The 26076-nt window shown below is 35.6% G+C and overlaps 2 protein-coding genes and 1 long non-coding RNA gene across 7 annotated transcripts in view; 2 read left to right on the top strand and 1 right to left on the bottom strand.

The window, feature by feature from the left end:
* The window catches only part of rictora (RPTOR independent companion of MTOR, complex 2 a), an 81558-nt gene extending 76902 nt beyond the window's left edge, over positions 1-4656 (top strand). The window contains exons 38-39 of one of the 3 annotated variants that reach the window (XR_015490711.1): positions 116-2065; positions 2118-4656. Coding sequence is in view for 1 of the 3 variants with exons in the window: in XM_087253089.1 (XP_087109215.1) it covers positions 116-175 (60 nt within the window). In the remaining 2 variants the exon portion in view is untranslated. Of the gene's footprint in view, positions 1-115 lie in introns of all 3 variants that reach the window. The other 2 variants (XR_015490710.1, XM_087253089.1) reach the window with 2 other exon arrangements.
* The window catches only part of osmr (oncostatin M receptor), a 151812-nt gene that overhangs the window by 101187 nt on the left and 24549 nt on the right, over positions 1-26076 (bottom strand). The window contains exons 9-16 of one of the 2 annotated variants that reach the window (XM_087253163.1): positions 25835-25911; positions 24165-24567; positions 21896-21997; positions 21161-21313; positions 17702-17854; positions 13811-13892; positions 13627-13702; positions 10377-13133 (exon numbers count right to left, since the gene is read on the bottom strand). In XM_087253163.1, the coding sequence (XP_087109289.1) occupies positions 12795-13133; positions 13627-13702; positions 13811-13892; positions 17702-17854; positions 21161-21313; positions 21896-21997; positions 24165-24567; positions 25835-25911 (1385 nt within the window). In that variant the 3' untranslated portion in view covers positions 10377-12794. Of the gene's footprint in view, positions 1-10376; positions 13134-13626; positions 13703-13810; positions 13893-17701; positions 17855-21160; positions 21314-21895; positions 21998-23659; positions 24568-25834; positions 25912-26076 lie in introns of those variants that run through there. The other variant, XR_015490724.1, reaches the window with a different exon arrangement.
* Positions 12759-25844, top strand: LOC147843841 (uncharacterized). 2 transcript variants are annotated; one of them, XR_015490946.1, is made up of 6 exons: positions 12759-12908; positions 13636-13756; positions 13831-13887; positions 17746-17903; positions 24143-24289; positions 24378-25844. It is a non-coding gene; the product is annotated as an uncharacterized LOC147843841 (long non-coding RNA). The 2 variants fall into 2 exon arrangements; XR_015490945.1 differs by having other exon boundaries at positions 17746-17916.

The following is a 26076-nucleotide window of genomic DNA, read 5'->3' as shown; positions in this document are numbered from 1 at the left end:
GTAAGTGTGTTGGAGCAGGGTTGGAACTAAACTGTGCAGGTCTTCGGCCCTCCAGGAATTGAGTTTGACAACCCTGATCTATAATGTGAACTTATTGTTTTTGTTTTTCCTCCAGCTATATGATGAAGCCGAAGCGGTGTTGACTAAACCATCAGTGGAGGATGCAGAGTCTTGATGCCTCCCTCAGCTTCCTGAACACTTCACTGCCTCCATCATCATCATCATCATCATCCTCATCTTCTCCCGTTCAACACAGAGACACATGAATAAGTGGAGATAGAGGACAGATGGAGGAGAGGAAGTAAACGCTTGCAGGAAAAGTTCAGATGGAGCAGTTTACCAAATAAGGTCGTCAGACTGTGAAACAGGTGAACTTCAGACGGTCTGATCTGAGCGTGCACAACAAACAAACTATTTCACAAGAGAGGAAAAATGAAATGCTGTTTACACTTTAAGATTTCCAGATGCACAGATTAGCTGAACACTTCTCTGCACTGGTGTGTGTGTGTGTGTGTGTGCGTGCGTGCGTGCGTGCGTGCGTGTACAAAATTCCCAATATTTTACAAACATTAACACTACAAACAGATGTGCCACTGCAAATGATTTCACTATGAAATGTAGGACTTCCTGAAGTTTGAACGGGCAAAACAATCGTGGATGGCATTTGTGCTATTTATTTGTTTTTGTATGCGTGGTTGAATTAATGTTTTTGTGACCTCCAGACAATCAGATTTCTGTGTTTGGGGGGACAAAAACGTGGTGTGGGACATGCAAACATTAGCATCTATTGCTGGAAATGTATTAAAACACACAAGCGAGCACTGATACACATATCACTGAGCTTCTTTGATTGGTAATAGTGTGGATTTTTTTACAAATGCTAGGGTGAATCTGATGAATTAGCATAATATCAAGTATAGGTCACTTTATTATTACCGTGAAGCCAAATTCTCTTTGATTATCATCATTTTTTTATTATCAGATTTTGAAATTAAAGGGATAGTTCACCCAAAAATGAAGATTTACTCACTATTTACTCTCCCTCAAATATTTATGGGTTTCTTTCCTCTGTTACTAAAGACGATATGTTGAATAAAACCGGTAACTACTGACTTCCATAAGAGGAAGAACAAATACAGGTTAAAGGTTTCCAACATTCTTCAAAGTATCTTTTTTGTCTTCAACAGAATAAAGAAACTCAAGCAGAACAAGTAAATGATGAGAGAATGTTCAGTTTTGTGTGAACTGTCTCTTTAAATGGGACCTGGATGCACGAAACTTAGGACAAACAGTGGTTGGTATATCTCTGTGTAAAAAGTTTACAGATGTGGAAATTAGATGTATAAACTATACTCATTCGTCCATGTGATCTGATCTGATGACGGGACATTGATAATGAGTTTTGCAGGAAATTAAAGCGGATAAACATAATCATGCATGGGTTAGTTTTATTGACACGTTTACTAAAAGGGATCATCAAGAACCTTTGATGGAATATTCTCAGTTTAATATTGTGCTGCTCACCAAATCTTTGGCTTGATGTTGATTACAACAGAAAAAGATTTAATTTTTCAATACAATTTTTCAATACAAGTAAATATTTCATTTTTAGGACAATTATAGTAATTTCAAGCTAATTTCCAATACACTGTAAAAAGCAATTAGTTACTGTACTTAAAATATGCAGTGAGTAAACCTACTACCTTAAAAGTGAAGTTGGCTTTACTTAAAGGTAATAAACCCATTGTAACTTGGAAATGTTAAGTTGACTTAATTTAATTTTTGGATTAATGTCAAAAATTATTCATCTTTTTTTTTTTACCCATTTTCCCTTTATTATCAAATTAAAGTCAACTTGTCATTTTAAAAACATCAGGTTTACTCACTTTTTCAATGTAAAGTCAACTAACTACTTAAAAACATTAGGTTTACTCACAGTATCAAAGTAAAATCAACTAATTGCATTAAAAACACCAGATGCACCAATTTTGTTTCTAAATTAAAGTCAACTAATCGCTTTAAAACATCCGATTTACCCACTGTTTTAATGTAAAATCAACTAATCGCTTTAAAACATCTGATTTACCCACTGTTTTAAAGTAAAGTCTAATAATCAGTTTTAAAAACATCACATTTATTCACTGTTTCAAAGTGAAGTCAACTAATCGCTTTAAAAAGCCAGATTTACCAATTTTGTTTCTAAAGTTAACTAATTGCTTTAAAACATCCGATTTACCCACTGTTTTAAAGTAAAGTCTAATAATCAGTTTTAAAAGCATCACAATTTTCTCACTGTTTCAAAGTAAAGTCAACTAATCGCTTTAAAAACATCCGATTTAATCACTTTTTCAATGTTAAGTCAATTAATAACTTTTAAAAACATCAGTTTTATTTAATTTTTCCAAAGTAGTCAACTAATCACTTTTAAAACATCAGATTTACCCATATTTTGAAAGTCAATTAAAAACTTTTTTAAAAACATCAGATTTACTCACTGGTTTAAAGTAAAGTCAAAAAATCTCTTTGAAAAAGTGAGTACACCTGATGTTTTTAATGTAAAGTCAACTGATAACTTTTATTCATTTTTTCCCCAAAGTAAAGTCAACTAATTACGTTAAAAACGTCAGGTTTACTCAAATTTTTTAAATTAAAGTCAACTAATTACTTTAAAATCATGGTTTATTCACAGTTTCTAAATTAAAGTCAACTAATCACACTAAAAACCCCAGATTTACTAATTTTGTTTAAAAATTAAAGTCAACTAATCACATTAAATCATCAGATTTACCCTTTCTTTCAAATTAAAGTCAAATAATCACTTTTAAAAACATCACAATTATTCACTGTTTCAAAGTAAAATCAAGTAATTGCTTTTAAAATATCAGGTTTACTCACTATTACTATGTGAAGTCAACTAATAACTTTTAAAAACATCAGATTTACTTAATTTTTCCCAATTAAATTCAAAAAATTTCTTTAAAAACATCAGATTTATCCATATTTTGAAAGTAAAGTCAGCTAATAACTTTTGAAAACATAAGGTTTACTCACTGTTTCAAAGTCAGCTAATTGCTTAAAAACATCAGATTCACAGTTTTAAAGTAATGTCAACTAATTCCTTTAAAAACATCACATTTACTCACCGATTTAAAGTGAAGTCAAATAATCGTTTTAAAAACATCAGATATATCCACGTTTTCCAAATTAAAGTCAACTAATCGCTTTAAAACATCAGATTTACTCACTTTTTTAAAGTAAAGTAAAGTAAAACTAATTGCTTTAAAACATCAGATTTATTCACTTTTTTAAAGTAAAGTAAAACTAATCGCTTTAAAAGCATCAGATTTACTCACTTTTTAAAGTAAAGTAAAACTAATCGCTTTAAAACATCAGATTTATTCACTTTTTTAAAGTAAACTAAAACTAATCGCTTTAAAAGCATCAGATTTACCGATTTTTTTTTCAAATTAAAGTCAACTAATTGCTTTAAAAAGTCAATTAACGATTGTAAAGCAAAAAAAGAAAAATGATCCCACACAGTATTATTAATTTTTGCAGAGCAATGAAAATTATTTGAGATTAACAATAATTACTAAAAGATTTAATCCTTTTGGGAATAAAAATGAGCTTATTGTAATGACAATATTATTACAATGTGAATATTAATATACATAGTTATTACTGAAGACAGACTTAATTGCCTTGATTTAAAATAGATCATTTTTTCTTATGTATTTTTGTTGCATCCAAAATCGCATAGTTTTCATGATGTGTAAAAAATCAGTTATTTACAGACTTTAAAAGTAATTCAATTTCTTTCAGGAAGCAAAATGTGCTTAAAAATAAATAAATAAATAAATAAATGTGCAAAAAAGTAATAATAACGTGCACCACTTAAATAACAGTCTTAATTTCTTAATGCATAATACTGTATACTTAATGATTTCTGTTGTAACCAATGACATGTTCCTCTTGGTGATATATATCTAATGTTGAACCTGAAGTGTTTCTTTTAAGCTGCCAAAGCACTTTGTAGTGTTTCCCTTCATCTTTTTAAACCCATTAATTCCCAGTGTGTCCCTTAACCATGCACCTGCTTTATCAAGCCAAACCCGCACTGAAACATTTCACATGAAAACACTGGCACAGATCGTCTCCAATATCACTATCATGGAGTCTGGTAGTAAAGCCGCAGTTTTTACATGTGTGTTTTTGTATTGATGTTCTGGACGTGTTCCTGATGTTCACACGAAGCACTGATCCGTCTCTCCTGTTCTCCCAAGATGATGTTTTAGATTTGCATGATGAATCGACACAGATTCAGTTTTGTATTTATTAACTGCAGGATGTTTTTTTTGTTGTTGTTTATTGATTGGCTGAAGAGAAAACGTGCCGCGGCTTTGACTTGCGCCTGTGCTGCGGATCTGTACAAAATAGGGTAAAAGAAATGAAAAAAATATATATTTATATTTTTCCTAAACGATGACATTGCAAGAGACGGTGTAATTTAAAAACGTTGTTTTTGTTTTGTTTTGCCCGATTCGTGTTTTCCCTTGTAAAGTGTGTACAGTGTGTTTTTGGGCACTTTCAGCTCTGGAAAAAAATCTTACAGTCTTATCAAAGGGATAAATATATATTATTAAAGAAGAAAACTCATGCTGTGCATTTGTGCTGTTTGAGTGCATGTGGGGGAATATTATCTTATTTTTCCCAAGGTTTACCTTTCATTAACTTTACGTCTTTCACTGCAGGAAAAACAGCACTTTTTGTCATGTTTCTTTCATATTTAAAATTCATTTTTGTCCGTCTAATTGAAAGAAAACATCCAAAATACACATTTAAGGGTTTTTGTTGACACCTTTGTTAATTTATGTCAGTAGATTTTAATTACTACGTATATTTTTAAAGGCTGTTTACGTATATAAATTATAGAGTATTTCAGAAACTGCTGATCTACTGGAATTTTCATGCACATCCATCTCTAGGGTTTACAGAGAATGGTCTGAAAAAGAGAAAATATCCAGTGAGTGGCAGTTCTGTGAGCACAAATGCCTTGCTGATGCCAGGGGTCTGTTCTTCGTACGTGGATTACTCAGTTAGCTGGATTTGGATATTGACGATTTGACACAATCCAGGATCGTTTCGTTCTTCAAAGCTGATCTGAGAGTTGTTGTCATGGCAACAGTTCTGCTAGGTCAAACCTGATCGGGAGCAGGTTCAATTCATATAAACAGGATTAGATCGGCTCAGTTCAAGAAAAGATAATAAAGTATGTTCCGAATTCTGATAATTTCTTACAGTAGTAGTTATATACACTTGGGAAAATGGTACATATTTTTTAACTATATATATATAAAGTTACAGTCATTAATAAAATAAATAAAGTTATACATATTAATAAAACTTATGCAATCTGCACCCTTAAATTGAAAGTACAAAGACTGCCACCTGGTGGTGCAAAGAGAAAACTTATTGATATGAACTTGTTAGATCACTTTAGTACAAATTGTGTATAATAGAAATGCACAATATGTGACTTTTTAAAAGCAATAATACATTTATGCAGTCATAAACATGTTTTGACAGTTAATATGCCAGTCATTTGATGCTTCACAAAAGTTGCAGACGCCTTTACCAATATCAAAATGCTTTTGTAAACAACCAGTTATTCTTTACACCGATTAAAAAACGGCTACTATTATAGACAATATTTTCTAAATGTAGAACTAAATACACTGATATGCACCGAAATACATGATGAATACTCTTGACACATGAAAGTGTAAAGCCTGCAGCTCATAACAAATGTGTAATCTTATTGCGTGTCATATTTAACAAACCGTTTACTGCTAATTTGATGTAATTTTGCTCACATGGATAAATGAATATTAATCAGATGATGTCATTACGTTGCTGTGTCGTCAGCCAATCGTTGCATTGCTGATCATGATTTCGAGGATCGATAGATCTGTCCTTCACAACACGCAGCGATCTCAGATCAGTTTATCCAGGCATTCTAATCTGATTCGCGAACTTGTTTGGAGAACCAAATTAGCGAGAGATCAGTTATCAAGACTAAAAGATCCAGGATCTGCCAAATCATCTTAGATCATATAAGCGAGGTACGAAGAACGAACCCCAGAGGTCAGAGGAGAATGGCCAGACTGGTTGCAGCTGATAAAGGCAACAGTGACTCAAATAACCACTCGTTAGAACAGAAGTATGCAGAAGAGCATCTCTGAACACACAACACATCCAACCTTGAGGCAGATGGGCTACAGCAGCAGAAGACCACATCAGAAACTGAGGCTACAATTCCCACAGACTCACCAAAATTAGACAATACAAGTTTGGAAAAACTTTACCTGGTCTCATGAGTCTCCATTTCTGCAGTGAAATTTGGATGGTCAGGTCAGAATTTGGCGTCAACAGCATTAAAGCATGGGTCCATTCTGCCTTGTATTAACGGTTTAGGCTAGTGGTGGTGGTGTAATGGTGTGGGGATTTTTTCTTGGCACACTTTGGGCCCATTAGTACCAATTGAGCATCTTGTCAACACCACAGCCTACCTGAGTATTGCTGCTGACCATGTTCATCTCTTTATGATCACAGTGTACTCCTCTTCTGATGGCTACTTCCAGCAGGATAACCCACCACGTCATAAATAAAATCATCTCAGTTTGGTTTCTTGAACATGACAATGAGTTCACTGTACTCAAATGGCCTCCACAGTCACCAGAGCTCAATCCAATATAGCAGCTTTTGAATGTGGTGGAATGGGTGATTCACATCATGGATGTGCAGCTGAAAAATCTGCAGCAACTGTGTGATGTCATCATGTCAATATGAAGCAAAATCTCAGGAATATTTCCACTACCTTGTTGAATCTATGCCACAAAGGATTAAGGCAGTTCTGAAGGTAAATGTGTGCTTCAACCTGGGACTAGTAAGGTGTACCTAATAAAGTGGCCGGTGTGGGTGGGGGTGTGTGTGTGTGTATGTATATATATATATATATATATATATATATATATATATATATATATATATATATATATATATATATATATATATATATGGATATTTATATATATATATTTATATATGGATACTCCTGAAACAGCAAACAAACCTCTGACGCAGTTTACGGTGTTGTCTTGACCTGCGGTTTCGTAAGTACACTTTTGCGTCATCTGTCAATTTCACATTTTGTCAAAGTTCCCTTCACCTTGCTTCTGTCTGTGACTGTAAAAAGCTGGTGAAGAAATCGCATGTGTATCAGCATATTAGATCTGTGAAGCAATGGCGAGAATGCAATACTACCACAACTTGACCAGGTGTGACGGCTTCACATTTCCGAGAGAACAGATAAACACACTAAAGGACATCGAAAGACACTCTTATTAATTAATTATAGAAGCTCATCAGCTAAATAAAAAAGTGCAATAGTATCATGATCTAAACATAATCTCGCTGTTGTAAGTTCCTGTTTTTTATTATTAATTTTTTTTACGATTTTTAAATTTATTTATTTAATTTTTTTTTTTACAGAAAACCCCTTCCCCAACAAATAAACCCCTTACAGAAAAATACAACAAAAGAAAAATTTAAAAGAAAAATAATTCAAAATAAATAAATAAAGAGAACTGCCTTCATAAATTCTTTTCAGGGATACATTTGTACATCATTAATTTGCTGTTTTAACAAAAATATTTGATTCTGCCAATGTTCAAGACTTACTTTTACATTATACATTTAAAAAATGCACATTACGGTATGAATAAAAGTACATTATATATGTTTTTTAATTAAAAAAAAGTTTATTTCAGATGTGAAGGCAGTATGTTATAATAGATATTTAGTCAGTGTACAGTAAGATGAAGCTGTAACGCTTTAGCAAGGTTGAATATGTTAGAATTATCAATGCATCATCATGAACTAACAATAATGCTGTTTTATTCCTAAAATACTGTAAATTAATGTTGATTTTAATATTTAACTATTAACCAATCAAAAGTAACACATTGATAACAAAGACATTGATAATATTTTAAACAATGTGTATCAGGAATAATTGCTGCATATGTATCAGAGAATTGTGAAATATGTTGTTATATGCTTTGTTCAACAATTAAGCCAAAATAATTCAAAGTCTACCCTAACTCCTATACCACACATCAACTGAAAGATCATTTATTCACTCTGTATAAATCTAAATTTTTTAGAAATTGACAAAAAAATAACACTTATGTCACCTAAAGTTGGGTCTAGTCAGATAAATTTGGACATCGACACAATTCTAACATTTTTGGCACAATAGATTTGAAATGTAACTAAAAAGATGTGCTTTAACCTCAGACTGTCAGCTTAGTTTGAGGGTATTTACATCCAAATCAGGTGAACAATGTAGCAATTACAACAGTTTGCATATGTGCCTCCCACTTTTTAAGGGACCAAAAGTAACTGGACAGAATAATAATCCTAAATCAAACTTTCACTTTTGAATACTTTGCAAATCCTTTCAGTCAAATACAGCCTGAAGTCTGGACATGGACATCACCAGAGGCTGGGTTTCATTCCTGGTGATGTTTTGTCAGGCCGCTACAGCAACTGTCTTTAGTTACTGCGTGTTCTTGTTGCATTTTACCTTCAGTTTTGTCTTCAGCAAGTGAAGTGCAAGCTAAATCAGATTCAGATCAGGTGATTGACTTGGCCATTGCATAACATTCCACTTCTTTCCCTTCCAAAACTCTTTTTGGTTGCTTTGCAGTATGCTTTGGTTCATTTTCCATCTGCACTGTAAAGCAACATCCAATAAGTTCTGAAGCAATAGCTAAATATGAGCAGAAAACATTGCCTGAAACACTTCAGAATTCATCCTGCTGCTTTTGTCAACAGTCACCTCATCAATAAATACAAGAGAACCAGTTCCATTGACAGCGATACATGCCCACACCATGACTATCACCACCATGCTTCACTGCTTAGGATCATGAGCAGTTCCTTTTCTTTTCCATACACTTCTCTTTCCATCACTCTGGTACAAGTTGATCTTGATCTCATCTATAGGATGTTGGTCCAGCACTGTGAAGGCTTTTTTTTAGAAGTCTAATCTGGCCTTCCTGTATTTTGAGGCTGACCAATGGTTTACATCTTGTGGTGAACCTTCTTTACTCTGGTGTAGTCGTCTCTTTATTGTTGACTTTGACACACGTACACCCACATCCTGGAGAGTGTTCTTGATCTGGCCAACTGTTGTGAAGGGTGTTTTTTTCAGACCTCTTTGGTCGTCCACCACAGTTGTTTCCGTCGTCTTCCTGGAATCTGTTCTTCATACGTGGATTACTCTGTCAGCTAGATTTGGTTATTGACGATTTGACACGATCCAGGATTGTTTCGTTCTTCAAAACTGATCCGAGAGTTGTTGTCATAGCAACAGTTCTGGTAGCTCAAACCTTCTTGGGAGCAGGCTCATTTCATATAAACAGGATTAGATTGGGTCAGGTCAAGCAAAAATAATACTAAAAGTATGAAGCGAATGCTGATATTTTCTTATAGTAGTAGTTCTATACACTTGGGAAAATAGTAAATATATTTTTAAACTATATAAATAAAGTTAAAAAAAAAAAAAATATATATATATATATATATATATATATATATATATATATATATATATACAGTTGAAGTCAGAATTATTAGCCCCCTTTTGATTTTGATTTTCTTTTTTAAATATTTCCCAAATGATTTTTAACAGAGCAATGACATTTTCACAGTTTGTCTAATAATATTTTTTCTTCTGGAGAAAGTTTTATTTGTTTTATTTCGGCTAGAATAAAAGCAGTTATTTTTTTAAAAACATTTTTGGGACAAAATTATTAGCCCCATTAAGCTAATTTTTTTCGATAATCTACAGAACAAACCATCGTTATACAATAACTTTCCTAATTACACTAACCTGCCTAGTTCACCTTATTAACCTAGTTAGTTTAAGCCTTTAAATGTCACTTTAAGCTGTATCGAAGTGTCTTGAAAAATATCTAGTCAAATATTATTTACTGTCATCATGACAAAGATAAAATAAATCGGGTATTAGAAATAAGTTTTTAAAACTATAATGCTTAGAAATGTGCTGAAACAATCTTGCCAGAACAGAAATTGGGGGTAAAAAAAATAAAAAGGGGGGCTAATAATTCAGGGGGGGCTAATAATTCTGACTTCAACTGTGTGTATGTATGTATATATATATATATATATATATATATATATATATATATATATATATATATATATATATATATATATATATATATATATATATATATATATATATATATGCACCCTGCACTCTGAAATAAAAGTACAAAGACTGCCACTAGGTGGTTCAGGAAGAAAATTTATTGATATGCACTTTTTAGATACAAACGTATACAATCGCTTAAGTACAATTTGTGTATGATAATAGACAAGAACATCTTTTGACAGCTAATATGGTGGTTGTTTGATGCAAAAAAAGTTGCATACACGTTTACCAATATCAAAATGCTTTTGTGATGCAAAATGAATTTAAGCATCCAGTTATTCTTTACACAGATTAAGAAACCGGCTACTATAATACTACTATGCCTACTATAATAAAGAAAGTCCGCATTAACTGTAAAACTAAATAAACTGCTAAATACTCTTGACAGATGAACGTGTAAAGCCTGCAGTCCACAGCAAAGGTGGACAGTTATTGCATGTCATATTTAACAAACAGTTTACTACGAATTGTATATAATTTTGCTCACATGGATAATTGAATATTAATCAGATGATGTCATTATGCTGCTGCGCCGTCAGCCAATCATTGCATTGCTGATCTCTGATTTTGAGGATCGATAAGTCTGTCCTTTACACAGGCAGCGATCTCAGATCAGTTCATTCAGACATTTTAATCTGATTCGGGAACTTGTTTGAAAAACCAAATTAGCCAGAGATCAGTTATGAAGATTAACAGATCCAGGATCTGCCAAATCATCTTTGAACATTTAAGCGAGATACAAGAAAAGACTCCTGGTCTTTTGGTGTCGCTGAGCTCACTGGTGCGTTCTTTCTTTTTAAGAATGTTCCACACAGTTGTTTTGGCCACACCTAATGCTTTTGCTATCTCTCTGATGGGTTTGTTTTGTGTTTTCAGCCTAATGATGGCTTGCTTGACTAATAGCGGCAGCTCTTTGGATCTCATCTTGAGAGTTGACAGTAACAGATTCCGAATGCAGATAGCACACTTGAAATTAACTCTGGACCTTTTATCTCAGGGGTCTCAAACTCAATTTACCTGGGGGCCGCAGGAGGCAAAGTCTGGGTGAGGCTGGGCCGCATAAGGGATTTCACAAAAAAAAGTCCTCAAATGTCATTATTAACAGTTTTAATTATTTCTTCTGAACATGAAGTGTCCTGAACATTAATAGAACATTGAGTGAAGATTATGAACAGTTCTTCTGAACATGGCATCTTTTGCCTACTTCTTGCTGCCAGAGACTTGACAGCGCTTCTTCTCACAAATCTGAACCACATTTGGCTTTAGAGTGGAAGCAGTTGAGACCCTCAGTATGGCTTGAAGATGATCATCATTAAGTCTAGACCTGTACTTTGACTTATTGAAGTCCTAGGGAAAAAAGTGGGGGAACTCACTCAAAACTTCCATTCCCTCACCTAAAAAAAGGTGTATAAATGTATAAATAAAACACCCCCACCCCACTCTAGTCACATTAGTCTGTACCAGTCTGTATCTACCTATAATATCAACACAAGATGCAGGGCAGGCACGTGCACACATAGGGCTCAACCTGTGCAGAGCACATGCCCTTTTTAGTCTTGCATAGAAAGTGCCCTTCCAAATTGATCAAAATTGCCCCCGCGACGCGACACACCCTCCGTCCCGCCCTTCAGTAGGCGCGCGATAACACCTCTCTTGAGTACGCGCGCGACAACACAGCTGATCAGAACGCGTGCGACAATGCGCATTGAGTGACAAGCGCGCTGTGTACGGATAGAATCAGCGGAGCGGAAAGCGCTCTCTCTCCCCGCTCCGCTGATTCTGTCAGTGTACAGCGGTCGGCGCGGGCCACAAAATATTGCACTGAGGGCCGCAAATGGCCCGTGGGCCGCGAGTTTGAGACCCCTGTTTTATCTGCTCAATGTAATTGGGATAATGAGGGTATAACACACACATGGCCATGGAATATTTAGAAGCCAATTGTTCAATTACTTTTGGACCCTTAACAAGTGGGAGGCACATATGCAAACTGTTGTAATTCCTACACCATTCACCCGATTTGGATGTAAATACCCTCAAATTAAAGCTGGCAGGCTGATGTTAAGGCACATCTTGTTCGTTCAATTTAAAATCCATTGTGTTGGTGTATAGAGCCAAAAATGTTAGAATTGTGTCGATGTCCCAATATTTATAGACATAACTGTATATCCATCATACCATCAGTAACACAGATTTAATGTTGGCCTAAAACTTTAGTACTATATATAATAAACCCTGTCATAAATGTATTGTTCATGTAAGTATGTGTAAGTGTTACCGCATAGCTTATAATAATAGAAAACAAAATAACAATCATCACACTTGGAACAGAACTTTCTGTACACTGTGATCATGCAAAACAGAGATAAAAGTACCTAAATGAGGTTGCAAATATGCTCAACTATTGCAAAACTTCACATTTCACAACAGATCTCTTCATTTTTTTTTTTTTGTTCAGGAGGAAGAGGAACTGGAGGATGTTGTGATAAGATCATCAGCTCTGGTTCGCTTCACCGTGTTTCGCATATGTGGCCACAGAAGTGACATAGTCGCTGGAGATCTCTGTTAGCTGTTTGCTCTCCAGGCTGTTTGGTTGCGCAGAAGACACGTAGGTGAAGTTTGTGAGGCCTGTGTTTGTCCAGATGTCCGTGTTAAGGTGATGGGATGTTTTTATTAAGGGAGAGAGAGTGATTTCAGGGCTGATGAGAGCACAGTTCTGGTCCTCTGCGTCCGACAGATATGTTTTCTCTAACGCTGTGTGGCGAATGTCTAAAATCTCCACGTCACACCATTTGCAGTCCTCGATCTGCAGTCTGCGGATCTTCTCACTCGCCTTGAAGAGAGGAGAAGATGATTGAGGGATAATTCAGTTGGGAAAACGCCCCTTTTAGGCTTTGATCCCAAGTGTGGCATTTTGGTAACTGTCGCTTTAAATTCAAACGAGATTGTGCTCTTTTTAAAAGAGGGCGGAGCTACAAATGCCTCTATGTCAGAATAGTGGCAGATTTAAAAACAAGACTAATGTCATATGCTAATGAGGAAGAGATAGTCACTAATGGGCGGGGCTTTCGCCCTCTGATGACACTTACAAATGGAGAATACCAATCAAAGTGTTTCTGCAGACTGATTTTATCAAGTGTGATTGTAAACAAATGAAATGAATACATTATTACTATTAGAAGCTGGTTATATTCACAGACTGTTGCCACACAGCTGTCTTTAAACTTCTTATATAAATGATTTTATCATAGGGCTCCTTTAAAAGCTAAGATTTTGAACATTCCCTCCTAGTTGCATTATTGTATAACATAAACCTGATGAATTACCTCATACAGATCTTTATCCAGGTCTGGTGCTTTAATGTGTAGAAAGCTGAAGGATTCTTCTAGAAATCCTTTTATTCTGAAAGCGGTTGAGATATACAGCATCATCATCATCATCATCAGCACACTACAGGTGTAATACAAGCACAGTTCATCTGCTCACAGCCAATATTATCATCAGACTTACATATTTCTGTACGACCACAGGCAAACACAGCAACCCAACAGGACCAGCAGAGGAACCCCAATCTTGACCATCAGCAGGTAATCTGTGGAGAACATTATAAATACTCTAAAGTTAATGTTCACTGTGAATTTTTGAACATGATGTAGAGCAATAATGCATAATATTTTTGCATTATAAAACTATTTGGCGCACAGGAATGGTTTTCTGCGTATATGAGTCAGTTTGCTTTCATCAGCATTGTTTCGGTTGCACCTAGAGTGTAACAAACTTGCCCATGCAAAAGATGCCAAATGTGATTGGCTGCTAACATTCTCATTCTGGGATTACCACTCTAAATGAATACATTTGCATTAAGGAAATCTCTCAAAGCTTACTGGGGCACAGATGATTTTTACTGGGTCACTTTTTTTTCTTCTTCTTTTTTTACTGGGTCACCTTTTTTTTCCCGTCTCCCCAGGGACGGACTGGGACAAAATTTTAGCCCTGGCACTGTTGCCACACCAGCCCTCATTACCACACCGACAGAGCCCCACCCGCGGACATGCACATTCACTATTTATTTTGGTGTAAAGATAGTGAAATAATATGACATTTTTGCCAGATTTTGATTATGTCCGGGTAACCTTGGATTGGGTCGGCCCATCTTGAAACCAGGCGGCAGTTGCCGATTGGGCCAAATGCTTAACATTTATTATCATTATTTTTATTATCATCATCATAATATCACATCTAGCAAGAGATAAAAGCTGTCTGCACTTAAAAACAATACATAAAAAATAAAACATAAAAAAAAAACTGACCGGCCCACATTTAAAAATTGGTCTGGCCCTTCTGGCATTTGCCAGAATTGCCAGATGGCCAGTCCGCCCTTGCGTCTCCCTGTGCCGCCCCCTGCAAGATTTGTCGCCCTTTATGATTGCCTATATTGCCAATGCCTGCAACGCTGATTTTGCTCATGACGAGCTCCGTCACGTGTGTGACAGTGGACAATAGGAGCACATAATTTCTTGCTGCCGGTAATCTGTGGGTCAGGTAATAAATAGGCTGCATATTTACTTGTAGGTGATTTGATCAATCATAGGCAAACTTTACTTTCTCCTGAAATATTAAAGTGTTTTAAGCAATTGTTGAAGTCAGAATTATTAGCCCCCCTGAATTATTAGCGCCCCTGTTTATTTTTTTCCCCAATTTTTGTTCTGTTCTGGGAAGATTGTTTCAGCACTTTTCTAAGCATAATAGTTAAAAAATATATATTTCTAATAACTAATTTATTTTATCTTCTCCATGATGACAGTAAATAATATTTTACTAGATAGTTTTCAAGACACTTCTCTACAGCTTAAAGTGACATTAAAAGGCTTAACTAGGTTAAAAAGGTGAACTAGGCAGGTTAGGGTAATTAGTCAAGTTATTGGATAACGATGGTTTGTTCTGTAGACTATAGAGAAAAAAAATTAGCTTAAAGGGGCTAATAATTTTGTCCCAAAAATGTTTTTTAAAAAATTAATAACTGCTTATATTCTAGCCAAAATAAAGCAAATAAGACTTTCTCCAGAATAAAAAAATATTGTCAGACATACTGTGAAAATTTCATTGCTGTTAAAAATCATTTGGGAAATATATAAAAAAAGAAAATAAAAATCAAAAGGGGGCTAATAATTCTGACTTCAACTGTATATGTATCTTTATTCAACCAGATAAAAACCCATTAAGATCAAGATCTCATTTACAAGGGTGACCTGGCCAAGAGGTCCGCAACACAGGACTTATGAAACGAAAAAAAAATTATATTAAATAGAAAATGAATATAATATAAAAATACAGTTTAGTTGTTCATCTATAGCACATTACAGTATGTTAAAAACACATAAAATGAGAAATTGACTGTTGTTGTTTGTTTAAAAGGAAAGAGCAAAACAATGTAATTGGGATGAGCTCAGACATTTTAGTTTGAACTGAAGAGTACTCCAGGATGAGGGGGCAGCATGACTAAATGCTCGCTTTCCTATTTCAGTTTGAACCCGAGGAACAGTCAAATTATAAGATTCATTTGACCGTAGGGCAAACTGGCTTTTTGACTTATGAAGAAGGGAACTTGGATATGAAGGCACCAGTCCCAGAAGAGCCTTGTAGACCAGAGTCATCCAGTGGGTGTACCTTACATACAGATAAGCCCATTAGCTTTGCCATTCAAATCACAATTGTAAGTCTGACAGCCTGTAACAAACCTTGGAGCACTGTGATAGACGAAGTTTCAAAAACTCTGTCTATCCAGATTACCTACTGTGGTAAACACATTCAGTGCTGCTAATACATTGTAAAATCCTGCCTTGCTTATTCAACTTACTTGAATAAACTAATTAAATGGAAACTCACCAGCAATGGAAAGTTTAACATAAGTTTCTCTGAGACTGTGAATATTTCACTTTAATTTTATATAGGCTAGATTATGGTTTTATTTAACAAACCACTTTGTGCTTTGGTGCTGATGCATATACGGACTGGTTTTGAAGCACTTTACCTTAGATGTTATTTGTTATTCTTGGTTATCTAGTAGTAGATAAAGGATCAACAAATAATACATTAGAGTTAAGATACAAATTATACCAAACGAAATTTGTTTCACAAATATATTTTTTTCCCAAGAAAAATCTACAAATTATATTTTTGTTGTAGCCCATCCATTACTCAACTATACGGGTGGATGTTTTTTTTCACTCCGTGGAAAATAATGATTTAATTAAAGCCTTGCTTTAACTGTTTAATCTAAAACCTCTATCATATATTTGCAATTTTGTCTAATATATCATTATTTTGTCTTGAGCATCTGATTTTCCTGGGTGCTGATGTGCTTTTATTTTCTCCGTCTCACTTGCGGCAAGTTTAGGGCGAGGGAGTGTTTAATAAGTAATAGCTGGAAATTATCCATTTGGTCCCACTTTATATTAAGTGTCCTTAACTACTATGTACTTACATCAAAAAAATAAATACAATGTACTTACTGTGTTTATGATGTATTTGAGAACACGTTGTGCTTTTGAGTTGGGATAGAGGTTGGGTTATGGACAGGTTTGGTGGCATGGGTAGGTTTAAGGGTGGGTTAAGGTGTAAGGAATGGTCAACAATGTATTTACAAATGTAGTTACAAAAGTTAATTACAGATGTAATTACATACATGTAATTAATCAAGCATAAGTACACAGTAAATACATGTATTTACACAATAAGAACATTGTAACGAACTATTAGTTCCTGTGTAAGTACATATTAGTTAAGGCCACTTAATATAAAGTGGGACCATACATTTATATTTAAAAGAAAATACCTTAATCTTAAAAATGAAATATTCGTTTGAGCCTATCAATGTCATAATGAATGCCCTTAAATAATGTAGCCGAGTTGTCAGCAAGTATCAGTGGTTATTGAGATTGACAGATAAAAAAATTTATTAATATCATATCATATTATCAATTGAAATTAATATGATAGGAAATATTGTTATATCAACACTTCTGACTGCTTTAGGAAATAACGCTGGTTGTAGACATCATGACTGATCAAGAAGGAATTTGTAGTCTGGCACATTTGTTAACCAAGTCAAGATTTTATCAAGGAAAAAAAAAATCGCATATTCTGATATAGTGACTTTCATAACAGACAATAAAAATCGTGTGATCTGAAACTTCACTTTAAGCTGAATACTAGTATCTTACAAAATAACAATTTAAATAATATGTGCTGTTATCATGGAGAAGACAAAACAATTTGAAAAAAATTATTATTACTATTAAAACTAAAACTGTGTTTTAAAAAACTCCTTTAAAACTTAAGTATGCCATATAGCAGTCTTGTGCTCTGTTATGCTGTTGTTTGTGTCAGTTTTGAGCTCACAGTTCTGTCTGGTTCTGAAGGTGGCTCTGCTTTCTGGTCCACAGCCTGCAGAAGTACAGGCAGCCAGGTGAAACGTGTACAGCTGGTTCTCCTGGAGTCCGCTGACAGTCAGAGACTTGCTGTGAGGGTCATTCACCGACTCACTGAAGGAAACTGCCACAACCAACAGGAGATAAGCATGAGGTTTACAGAAGACAGGGGAGTAACATTATTCTGTTAGTCTAAAATGAACTATTGTGCAATATTATTAACAGTATGTGGACAAAATAAGTTTAATAAGTCAATTTGTTTTAGATTATTTTTTTTTTTACCTTCCTGTTATCTTGAGATATGCAGCACTGTCCAATTGATTAATGTTTGATTATTGCACATTAATATGTGCAAATCATTTAATCATTTATTATATTTTTTTTAAATTAATTAAAATTCATTAATTATAATTTTTTCCCTTATTTAAATGTTCATTTTCATTTACCCTGAGCTAAATTAATAAATAACATTATTGAAAAAGTATATGATTAACTCTTACACCTAACGAAGCAGACTGTGCATCATAAAAAAGAGTAACAATCCATATTTGTTCATATTGACATGATATCATCATTCCACCACATCCTAAAGGTGCTCTATTGGATTGCTCTGGGGACAGTGGAGGCCATTTGAGTACAGTGAACTCATTGTCATGTTCAAGAAACCATTCTGAGATGATAAAGGGATGAACATGATCAGAAACAATACTCGGGTAGGCTGTGGCATTGACACGATGCTCAATTGAGCCGACAATCCGAATGATGCAGCAGAAATTAAGACTCATCAGACCAGGCAACGATTTTCCAATCTTTCAGTGTCCAGTTTTGGTGAGCCTGTGTGAATTGTAGCCTCAGTTTCCTGTAATTAGCTGACAGGAGTGGCACCCGGTGTGGTCTTCTGCTGCTGTAGCCCATCTGCCTCAAGGTTGGACGCATTGTGCGTTCAGAGATGCTCTTCTGCAGACCTCGGTCGTAACGAGTGCCTATTTGAGTTACTGTTGCCTTTCTATCCGCTGGAACCAGTTTGGCCATTCTCCTCTGGCATCAACAAGGCATTTGCACCCACAGAACTGCCGCTCTCTGGATATTTCCTCTTTTTCAGACAATTCTTTGTAAACCCTAGAGATGGCTGTGCAAGAAAATCCCAGTAGATCAGCAGTTTCTGAAATACTCAGACCAGCCCGTCTGGCACCAACAACCATGTCACGTTCAAAGTCACTTTAATCACCTTTTTTCCCCATTCTGATGCTTGGTTTGAACTGCAGCAGATCGTCTTGACCATGTCTACATGCCTAAATGCATTGAGTTGCTGCCATGTGATTGACTGATTAGAAATTTGCGGTAACAAGCAGTTGGACAGGTGTACCTAATAAAGTGGCATATATATATATATATATATATATATATATATATATATATATATATATATATATATATATATATATAAAACTTTATGTAAAATAATTTTTTTTTTTTGCATATAAAGTGCACCCGGAAAGTATTCATAGCGCTTCACTTTTTTCAATTTTTTTTTATGTTACAGCCTTATTCCAAAATGGATTCAGTTAATTTATTTCCTCAAACTTCTACACACAATACCCCATAATGACAATGTGAAAAAAAGATTTGTTGAAATTGTTGCAAATTTATTAAAAATAAAAAACCTGAGAAATCACGTCCAGAAGTATTCACAGCCTTTGCTCAATACTCTGTTAATGCACCTTTGGCAGCAATTACAGCCTCAAGTGTTTTTGAACATGATGCCACAAGCTTGGCACACCTGTCTTTGGGACTTTTTGCCCATTCCTATTTGCAGTACCTCTCAAGCTCTATCAGGTTGGATGGAAAAGTGACGGTGTACAGCCATTTTCAGATCTCTCCAGAGATGTTTAATAGGATTTAGTTCTGGGCTTTGGCTGTGCCACTCAAGGACATTTACCGAGTTGTTGTGAAGCCACTCCATTGATATTTTGCCGGTGTGCTTTGGGTGATTGTTCTGCTGGAAGATGATCCATCACCCTAGTCTGAGGTCAAGAGCACTCTAAAGCAGGTTTTCATTGAGGATGTCTCTGTACATTGCTACATTCATCTTTCCCTCTATCTTGACTAGTCTTTCAGTTCCTGCTGCTGAAAAACATCCCCACAGCATGATGCTGCCACCACCATGCTTCACTGTAGGGATGGTATTAGTCTGGTGATGAGGGGTACCTGGTTTTCTCCAAACGTGACGTCTGGCATTCACTCCAAAGGGTTCAATTTTAGTCTCATCAGACCAGAGAATTTAGTTTCTTATGGTCTGAGAGTCCTTCAGATGCCTTTTGGCAAATTTCAGGCGGGGACTGGCTTCCGTCTGGCCACTCTACCATACAGCCCTGATTGGTGGATTGCTGCACAGATGGTTGTCCTTCTGTAAGGTTCTCCTCTCTCTTCACAGAAGAATGCTGGAGCTCAGGCAGAGTGACCATCGGGTTATTGATCACCTCTCTGACTAAGGCTCTTCACCCTCGATCACTCAGCTTAGATGGCCAGCCAACTCTAGGAAGAGCCCTTGTGGTTCCAAACATCTTTCACTTACGGATGGTGGAGGCCACTGTGCTCATTGGAACTTTCAGGGCAGAAGAATTTTTTTCTGTAACCTTCCCCAGCCTTGTGCCTTGAGACAATCCTGTCTCAGGGGTCTACAGACAATTCCTTTGTCTTCATGCTTGGTTTGTGCTTTGACATGCACTGTCAACCCTGGGACCTTATATAAACAGGTGTATGCCTTTTCAATCCATGTTTAATTAGCTGAATTGACCATAGGTGAACTCCAATGAAGCTGTTGAAATATCTCAAGAATGCTCAGTGGAAGCAGAATATACCTGAGCTCAATTTAGAGCTTCACAACAAAGTTGTACTGATGTACATGTAATTTTCCAGCTTTTTTATTTGTAATAAATTTGCAACCGATTCAACAAACCTTTTTTCACATTGTCATTATGGGGTATTGTGTGTCAAATTTTGAGGAAATAAATTTATTTAATCCATTTTGAAATAAGGCTGTAACGTTAAAAAAATGTGGAAAAAGTGAAGCGCTATCAATACTTACCTGATGCACTGTAAGTCAAAATTAAGTGAGTTTTTCCTTTAAAAAACTGCCAGTGGGATAAATAAAATAATCCCATTTTCTTTGGTTTGACATTGAAATAAGTTTAATTAACTTACCCCACTGGGAGAATTTTTACTTGTTGTAACTTAATTATGACGGATTATTTCTGAAAACAAAACAACATTTTATTATTCTATTCTTTTTTATTTATTTATTATTATTTATTTTCTAAAAAATGATTTTTGATTTAAGAATTTTTAGATATTTGCACTAGAAACAAGATACATTTTTTGCAGTGTAGTGAGTGTTTAATTTCTCATTTAGGAGCGATGTCACACTCACGGAGTTCAGAACCGCTTTCTGAACGGACTCTGATCACATATCCTGTAATGAATCCAGGGTGTTTGGGATCCTGCTCATTAAATCTCCATGTCAGGTTTACAGATGAGCAGGTGATGTCTGGATGAGAGAGCAGTGTTGGGTACTGCTTTGGCCCTGCAAAACATTCAAATACGAAGCTTAAAAACATTTTGAACTTAATGAATGAAATGTTCAATTGTGATATACGGTCATGTGAAAAAGTTGAGACACTCTATTGAATTTATTAGTTTTCCTTCTTCTAATGGTAGTCCTGATTTTCTGGATGAGCTTCACAGTCTATCAGATCATTCTGGAGAAGTGTTGGAGTTTTCTGCATTTCAGTCAGGACGAGCTCTGCATAATCAAGAACTCAGACATTATATAAGCACTGCCAGACTTATTTGTTGTCTATGGTAGATGTTGTTGTTATTGTTGTTCAAAGTCCTGGCTGCAGAGGAAGAGGTTACAGGTACTTGACTGGCCTGTCTGCCATCCCGACCTGTTTCCAATAGAGGGTGTGTGGCACATTTTGAAGCTCAAAATAAACAAAAAGAACTGCATATTTTCAATATCAAGCAGCACAACAGACAGTTTTTGTTTGGGTAAGATGGCTGGAAACAGATGATAGTGGAAGCCTCACGTATTTGAGATACAAATGTCTGCTTGTATGTTAAAGATAAGTTGGATACATCAGGTAAAGTGTGTTTGTGCTCTTACTCAGTTCTTTGAGGTATCCAGTCTGTTTCTCGTGAAGTCTGGGTCCATCAGCGCCACAGCCATAGATTTTAAACATGTACTGAACTCCTGCTGTAAAATCTCCTGTGAAAATGACATAAAAAAAGACACGCGAGCTGTATTTCTAGACCTGGAAATGTTATGTTGTTATTTATATACTTTATATTTTACAATTTAAGCTATATTTTTATGCCATTTAGATTATACAATATACAAATTCATCTTTCCCTGAAGTACACATAAACCGGACGCTGTGACCCTTTTCTTTTTTTCTTTTTTGTATTGTGACGCAGTTCCTAGAAAAACGGAATATTAAATGAGAAAACAGTGGGCGTGGCTTGTTTTTCTACTGCGAGCTGATTGGACGTAAAGTAGACATTTCATTCAAAAAGATCAGGAAATGGGTTTCAGAATGTTATTATAACTTAACAGACTCCTCCTCCTCACCATTTCTGATTGTTGAAAAAGCTGACAGGGGGAGGGGCGTTGTTGAGTATGTTAGCCCTGCACAATACCTCAGACATAATTTAAGATTTTAACTGAAAACAAACAGGAAGTGCATTTTCAGATTTTAATGAAAGATTATAAGGGTAGATATTGTTTTATTTTTCTTAATTCACAGATGAATTGTTCACTCCAAAACTAGCAATGTGATCTAACAAAATCAATATGGTTAGTTTTGATTTCATGTTTTTTAAACAAAAGTGAACTGTATGGTCAAATCTAGCGCTTAATAAAAATACGCTAGCAAGATTTTAGAAATTAAGTTCACTCAAAATAAAAAGCATCAATACTTTTTACATAAATATATAAAAATGTATTCTGTTTAATATTGTTATTCACTTTTCAAAGCAAAATTTTTATATTCTATATATTTTATCTTAATATATATTTATTCAAATGTTATGTGAATTAAATAATATTAATAATAGTCGGCACAATAGCCTAGTGGTTAGCGCACTGACATATGGTGCTGTAGCTCTTCAGGGCGTCCCGAGTTCAAATCCCTGCTTCAGGACATTTCTCATCCCTACACCCTGTCTCTCTCCCACTTCACGTCCTGTCTTACTGTCCTATCTACTTAATAAAGGCAAAAATGCCAAAAATAAATAAATAAAGTAAAGTGAATAAATAAATAACAAAAAAATTATAATAATTCTTGTCTACTTTAATGTTTCAAATAAACTTTTACAAAACAAAAAAAGTCAAATTACGCCTGAAAAAACTGTCTAAATAAAGTAAAAATAATTCAAATAAAATAATTAATCATACTAAATTTATACCTGTTAAATGTACAGATTTGAAGGACAGAAGCAAAAATATATGAAGCTTTAAAATAACAATTAATGACAATTGTTGTGGCCAATCTGTAATTCTCAAATAGATTTATTAAAACGTTACAAATACACTACCTGTCAAAAGTCTTGTCGCCTATCCAAGTTTTAGGAACAAATGATAACTTGACTTCTAGTCAGAGCTTAATTTGTGGCGGAACACTCCGGATCCAGCACCTATGAAATCTGATCCGGCACCACATTTTACCGATCCCCCTTTTCAACTGCTCTTCTCTCCCATCTGTTTACCTGATCTGTTCCTGGACCTCGCAATTCACAAATTAAGCACTGCATCTAGTTGATCATTTGACACATCAGAAGTGTCTTATATGAAAGGCAAAGATTACGTTTATTTTACCAAAATAAAATATGATCATGGCTTGATTTTGAATGATTTCATTAGGACAGTAACGTCTGACTTTGCTTAGACAAAAGTCTTGTCACTTAACAGAAATAATGTCCAGTATAGAATATAAAGTCATGCTGCAGTGGAAACAGAATGACTATTGTGTCTGACTCCATCATGAGCTTGGAGGACTGCATCCATACATCTCTGCAATGACTCAAATCACTTTTGGAATGGCAAAGAAAGCGTTCCTGCAGGACTCCCAGAGCTCATCAAGACTCTTTGGATTCATCTTTAATGCCTCCTCCTTCATCTTATCCCAAACATGCTCAATAAAGTTTATGTCTGGTGACTGAGCTGGCCAATCCTGGAGCACCTTGACCATTGCTTTCAGGAACTTTGCCAACTTTTCCAAATGATCAACTTGAAGTCAAGTTATTATTTGCTGCTTTTACAACTGTGATCGACGAATAAACTTTTGTCAGCTAGTTATCATTATTATTATTATTATTACTATTATTAATAATTATGAATCTTCTTGTATTGTAGGAGCTCAAACACATCAGTATACCTGCGTTCAGCTGTAAGGATGTCTGATTGGTTGGAACCTTCCTCCACTGGAAAATCTCAGGCTCAATACCCAGCATGCACCACTCTACGACATAATCACAGGTAGCACCAGAGTCTCTCGTCCAGGTGAGCTGGAATCCCTCATCATTACCCATAATCCTCTTTACGACTGAATGTGAAGCAAAAATAGCCTTTTCCTCTGTATATGCTGAAGGAATGGTGATGTGTGACGGTACAGATAGACCAGTGCGAATGACAGCCTGCACGGTGACATCATACATGTGGAGATCTGCGTTTAACTCCACCTGCGTCTGTGTGACGTTCATACACACACTCCTCTGTGGACTAATGCTGCTCACACACACCTCATACGCTTCAATGTAAAGCTGCGGGTCACTGCTGACCTGAGGAAGAGGAACAAATACACGATCAACCGATATTTGTGTTTTTATGTTTATATATGATTCAATTATATATATGTGTGTGTGTATGTATGTATGTTTGTATGTATGTATGTATGTATGTATGTATGTATTTATGTATGTATGTAACCATACGCGTATTCGTATTGAACTGTTCAGTACGAGACTTTCATTTCGGTTCGCATTACGAACCTGAACCATTCAATTCAGACTAACATCTAAAAAGATAAAAGAGATTAAGTTCAAAATATAATGTTTTCAATGCCGCAACGCTCAACATGGCATCCCATATGACGTGGCAGACAACATGCTGCCTTCCCCGCTGTCATGTTAAACAGTAGACCATTGCTTTTGAACTCAGAATATCACATTATTAAAGCATGCTCTCAATAGCAATCTTGCTAGCTTCTGTGTAGGTCTGGCTGCTCGTGCTGGCTCCGCCCCCTTGCTCCAGAAACCCTGGACCCCCGACACAAAAGAGCCAACCTCCAAACACTACTCGAGTCAGGCACGACACGCGCTACACTACTTCGCAAAATGGCAAGTAACGTTAATGTAATCCCAGACATCCCAAGTCTCCCGAAAGCTTCAGGAGACTCCTGGATGGCCACAAACGAATGATAATCTTCAGGAAATCGCGCGTCTCCACCTTGGTCCCTAAATATGTCGCATATCCCTCTCCACCGCATCCCTCCTAGCTCTTCAGGTACGGTTGGACACAACTCACCCCCGCCGCTCAGGTACATCACACACACGCCCACACCGCCGATATATCGCGCACCAACACCGCTACCAAGAGAGTGGTGGAAAAAAAACATCTGAGAGATCTTAATCGGTAGTGAAAATGTCGGGTTTTAAGAAACTGTTAAATATAATAGAGCCCCTTTACATTATTCCTTCATAAGCCCATTTTTAGTCAGATAAGTCCTGCTTTCAGATCCACTGAAATGGCAGGTGATCAAATCAAGCAGGTGCTGTGCTGTCTGAGGTACTCATCTTTCTAAAAATAAAAAAAATACTTAATGGATTGAAACTGAGTTCCATATAAAAACTGAATTGTGTTTAACTGGAGTTGAACTAAACTATACAGGGATCCGGCCCTCCAGGACTGAGTTTAGAAACCCCTGATTTAAACTGTGAATTTAACCGTTTCTTGACACTAAGATAATGTGGTTAAAAGAAAATACGTGTTTAATCTCATGCTGTGCTGTTTAGTTGATGACAAAAAGGATAAGAAAAATAAACTTACAGGTTTCCACAGAAGTGTGATGTTGCGATTGGGATGTTTCTTGATTTGTCTCCACAGTTCTACAGTCACTAGAGGCTCTGCAGAAAGAAAGAGAGAAAGAAAGAAAGAAAGAAAGAAAGAAAGAAAGAAAGAAAGAAAGAAAGAAAGAAAGAAAGAAAGAAAGAAAGAAAGAAAGAAAGAAAGAAAGAGAAAGAGAGAAAGAAAGAAAGAAAGAAAGAAAGAAGAAAAGAAAGAGAAAGAGA

This window comes from Danio rerio, chromosome 5 (assembly GCF_052040795.2).
Source record: "Danio rerio strain M-AB ecotype USA chromosome 5, GRCz13ab, whole genome shotgun sequence".
Classification (NCBI taxonomy): domain Eukaryota; kingdom Metazoa; phylum Chordata; class Actinopteri; order Cypriniformes; family Danionidae; genus Danio; species Danio rerio.
The sequence above is the reverse complement of the archived record's forward strand: the minus strand, read 5'-3'. Positions and strand labels throughout refer to the sequence as shown.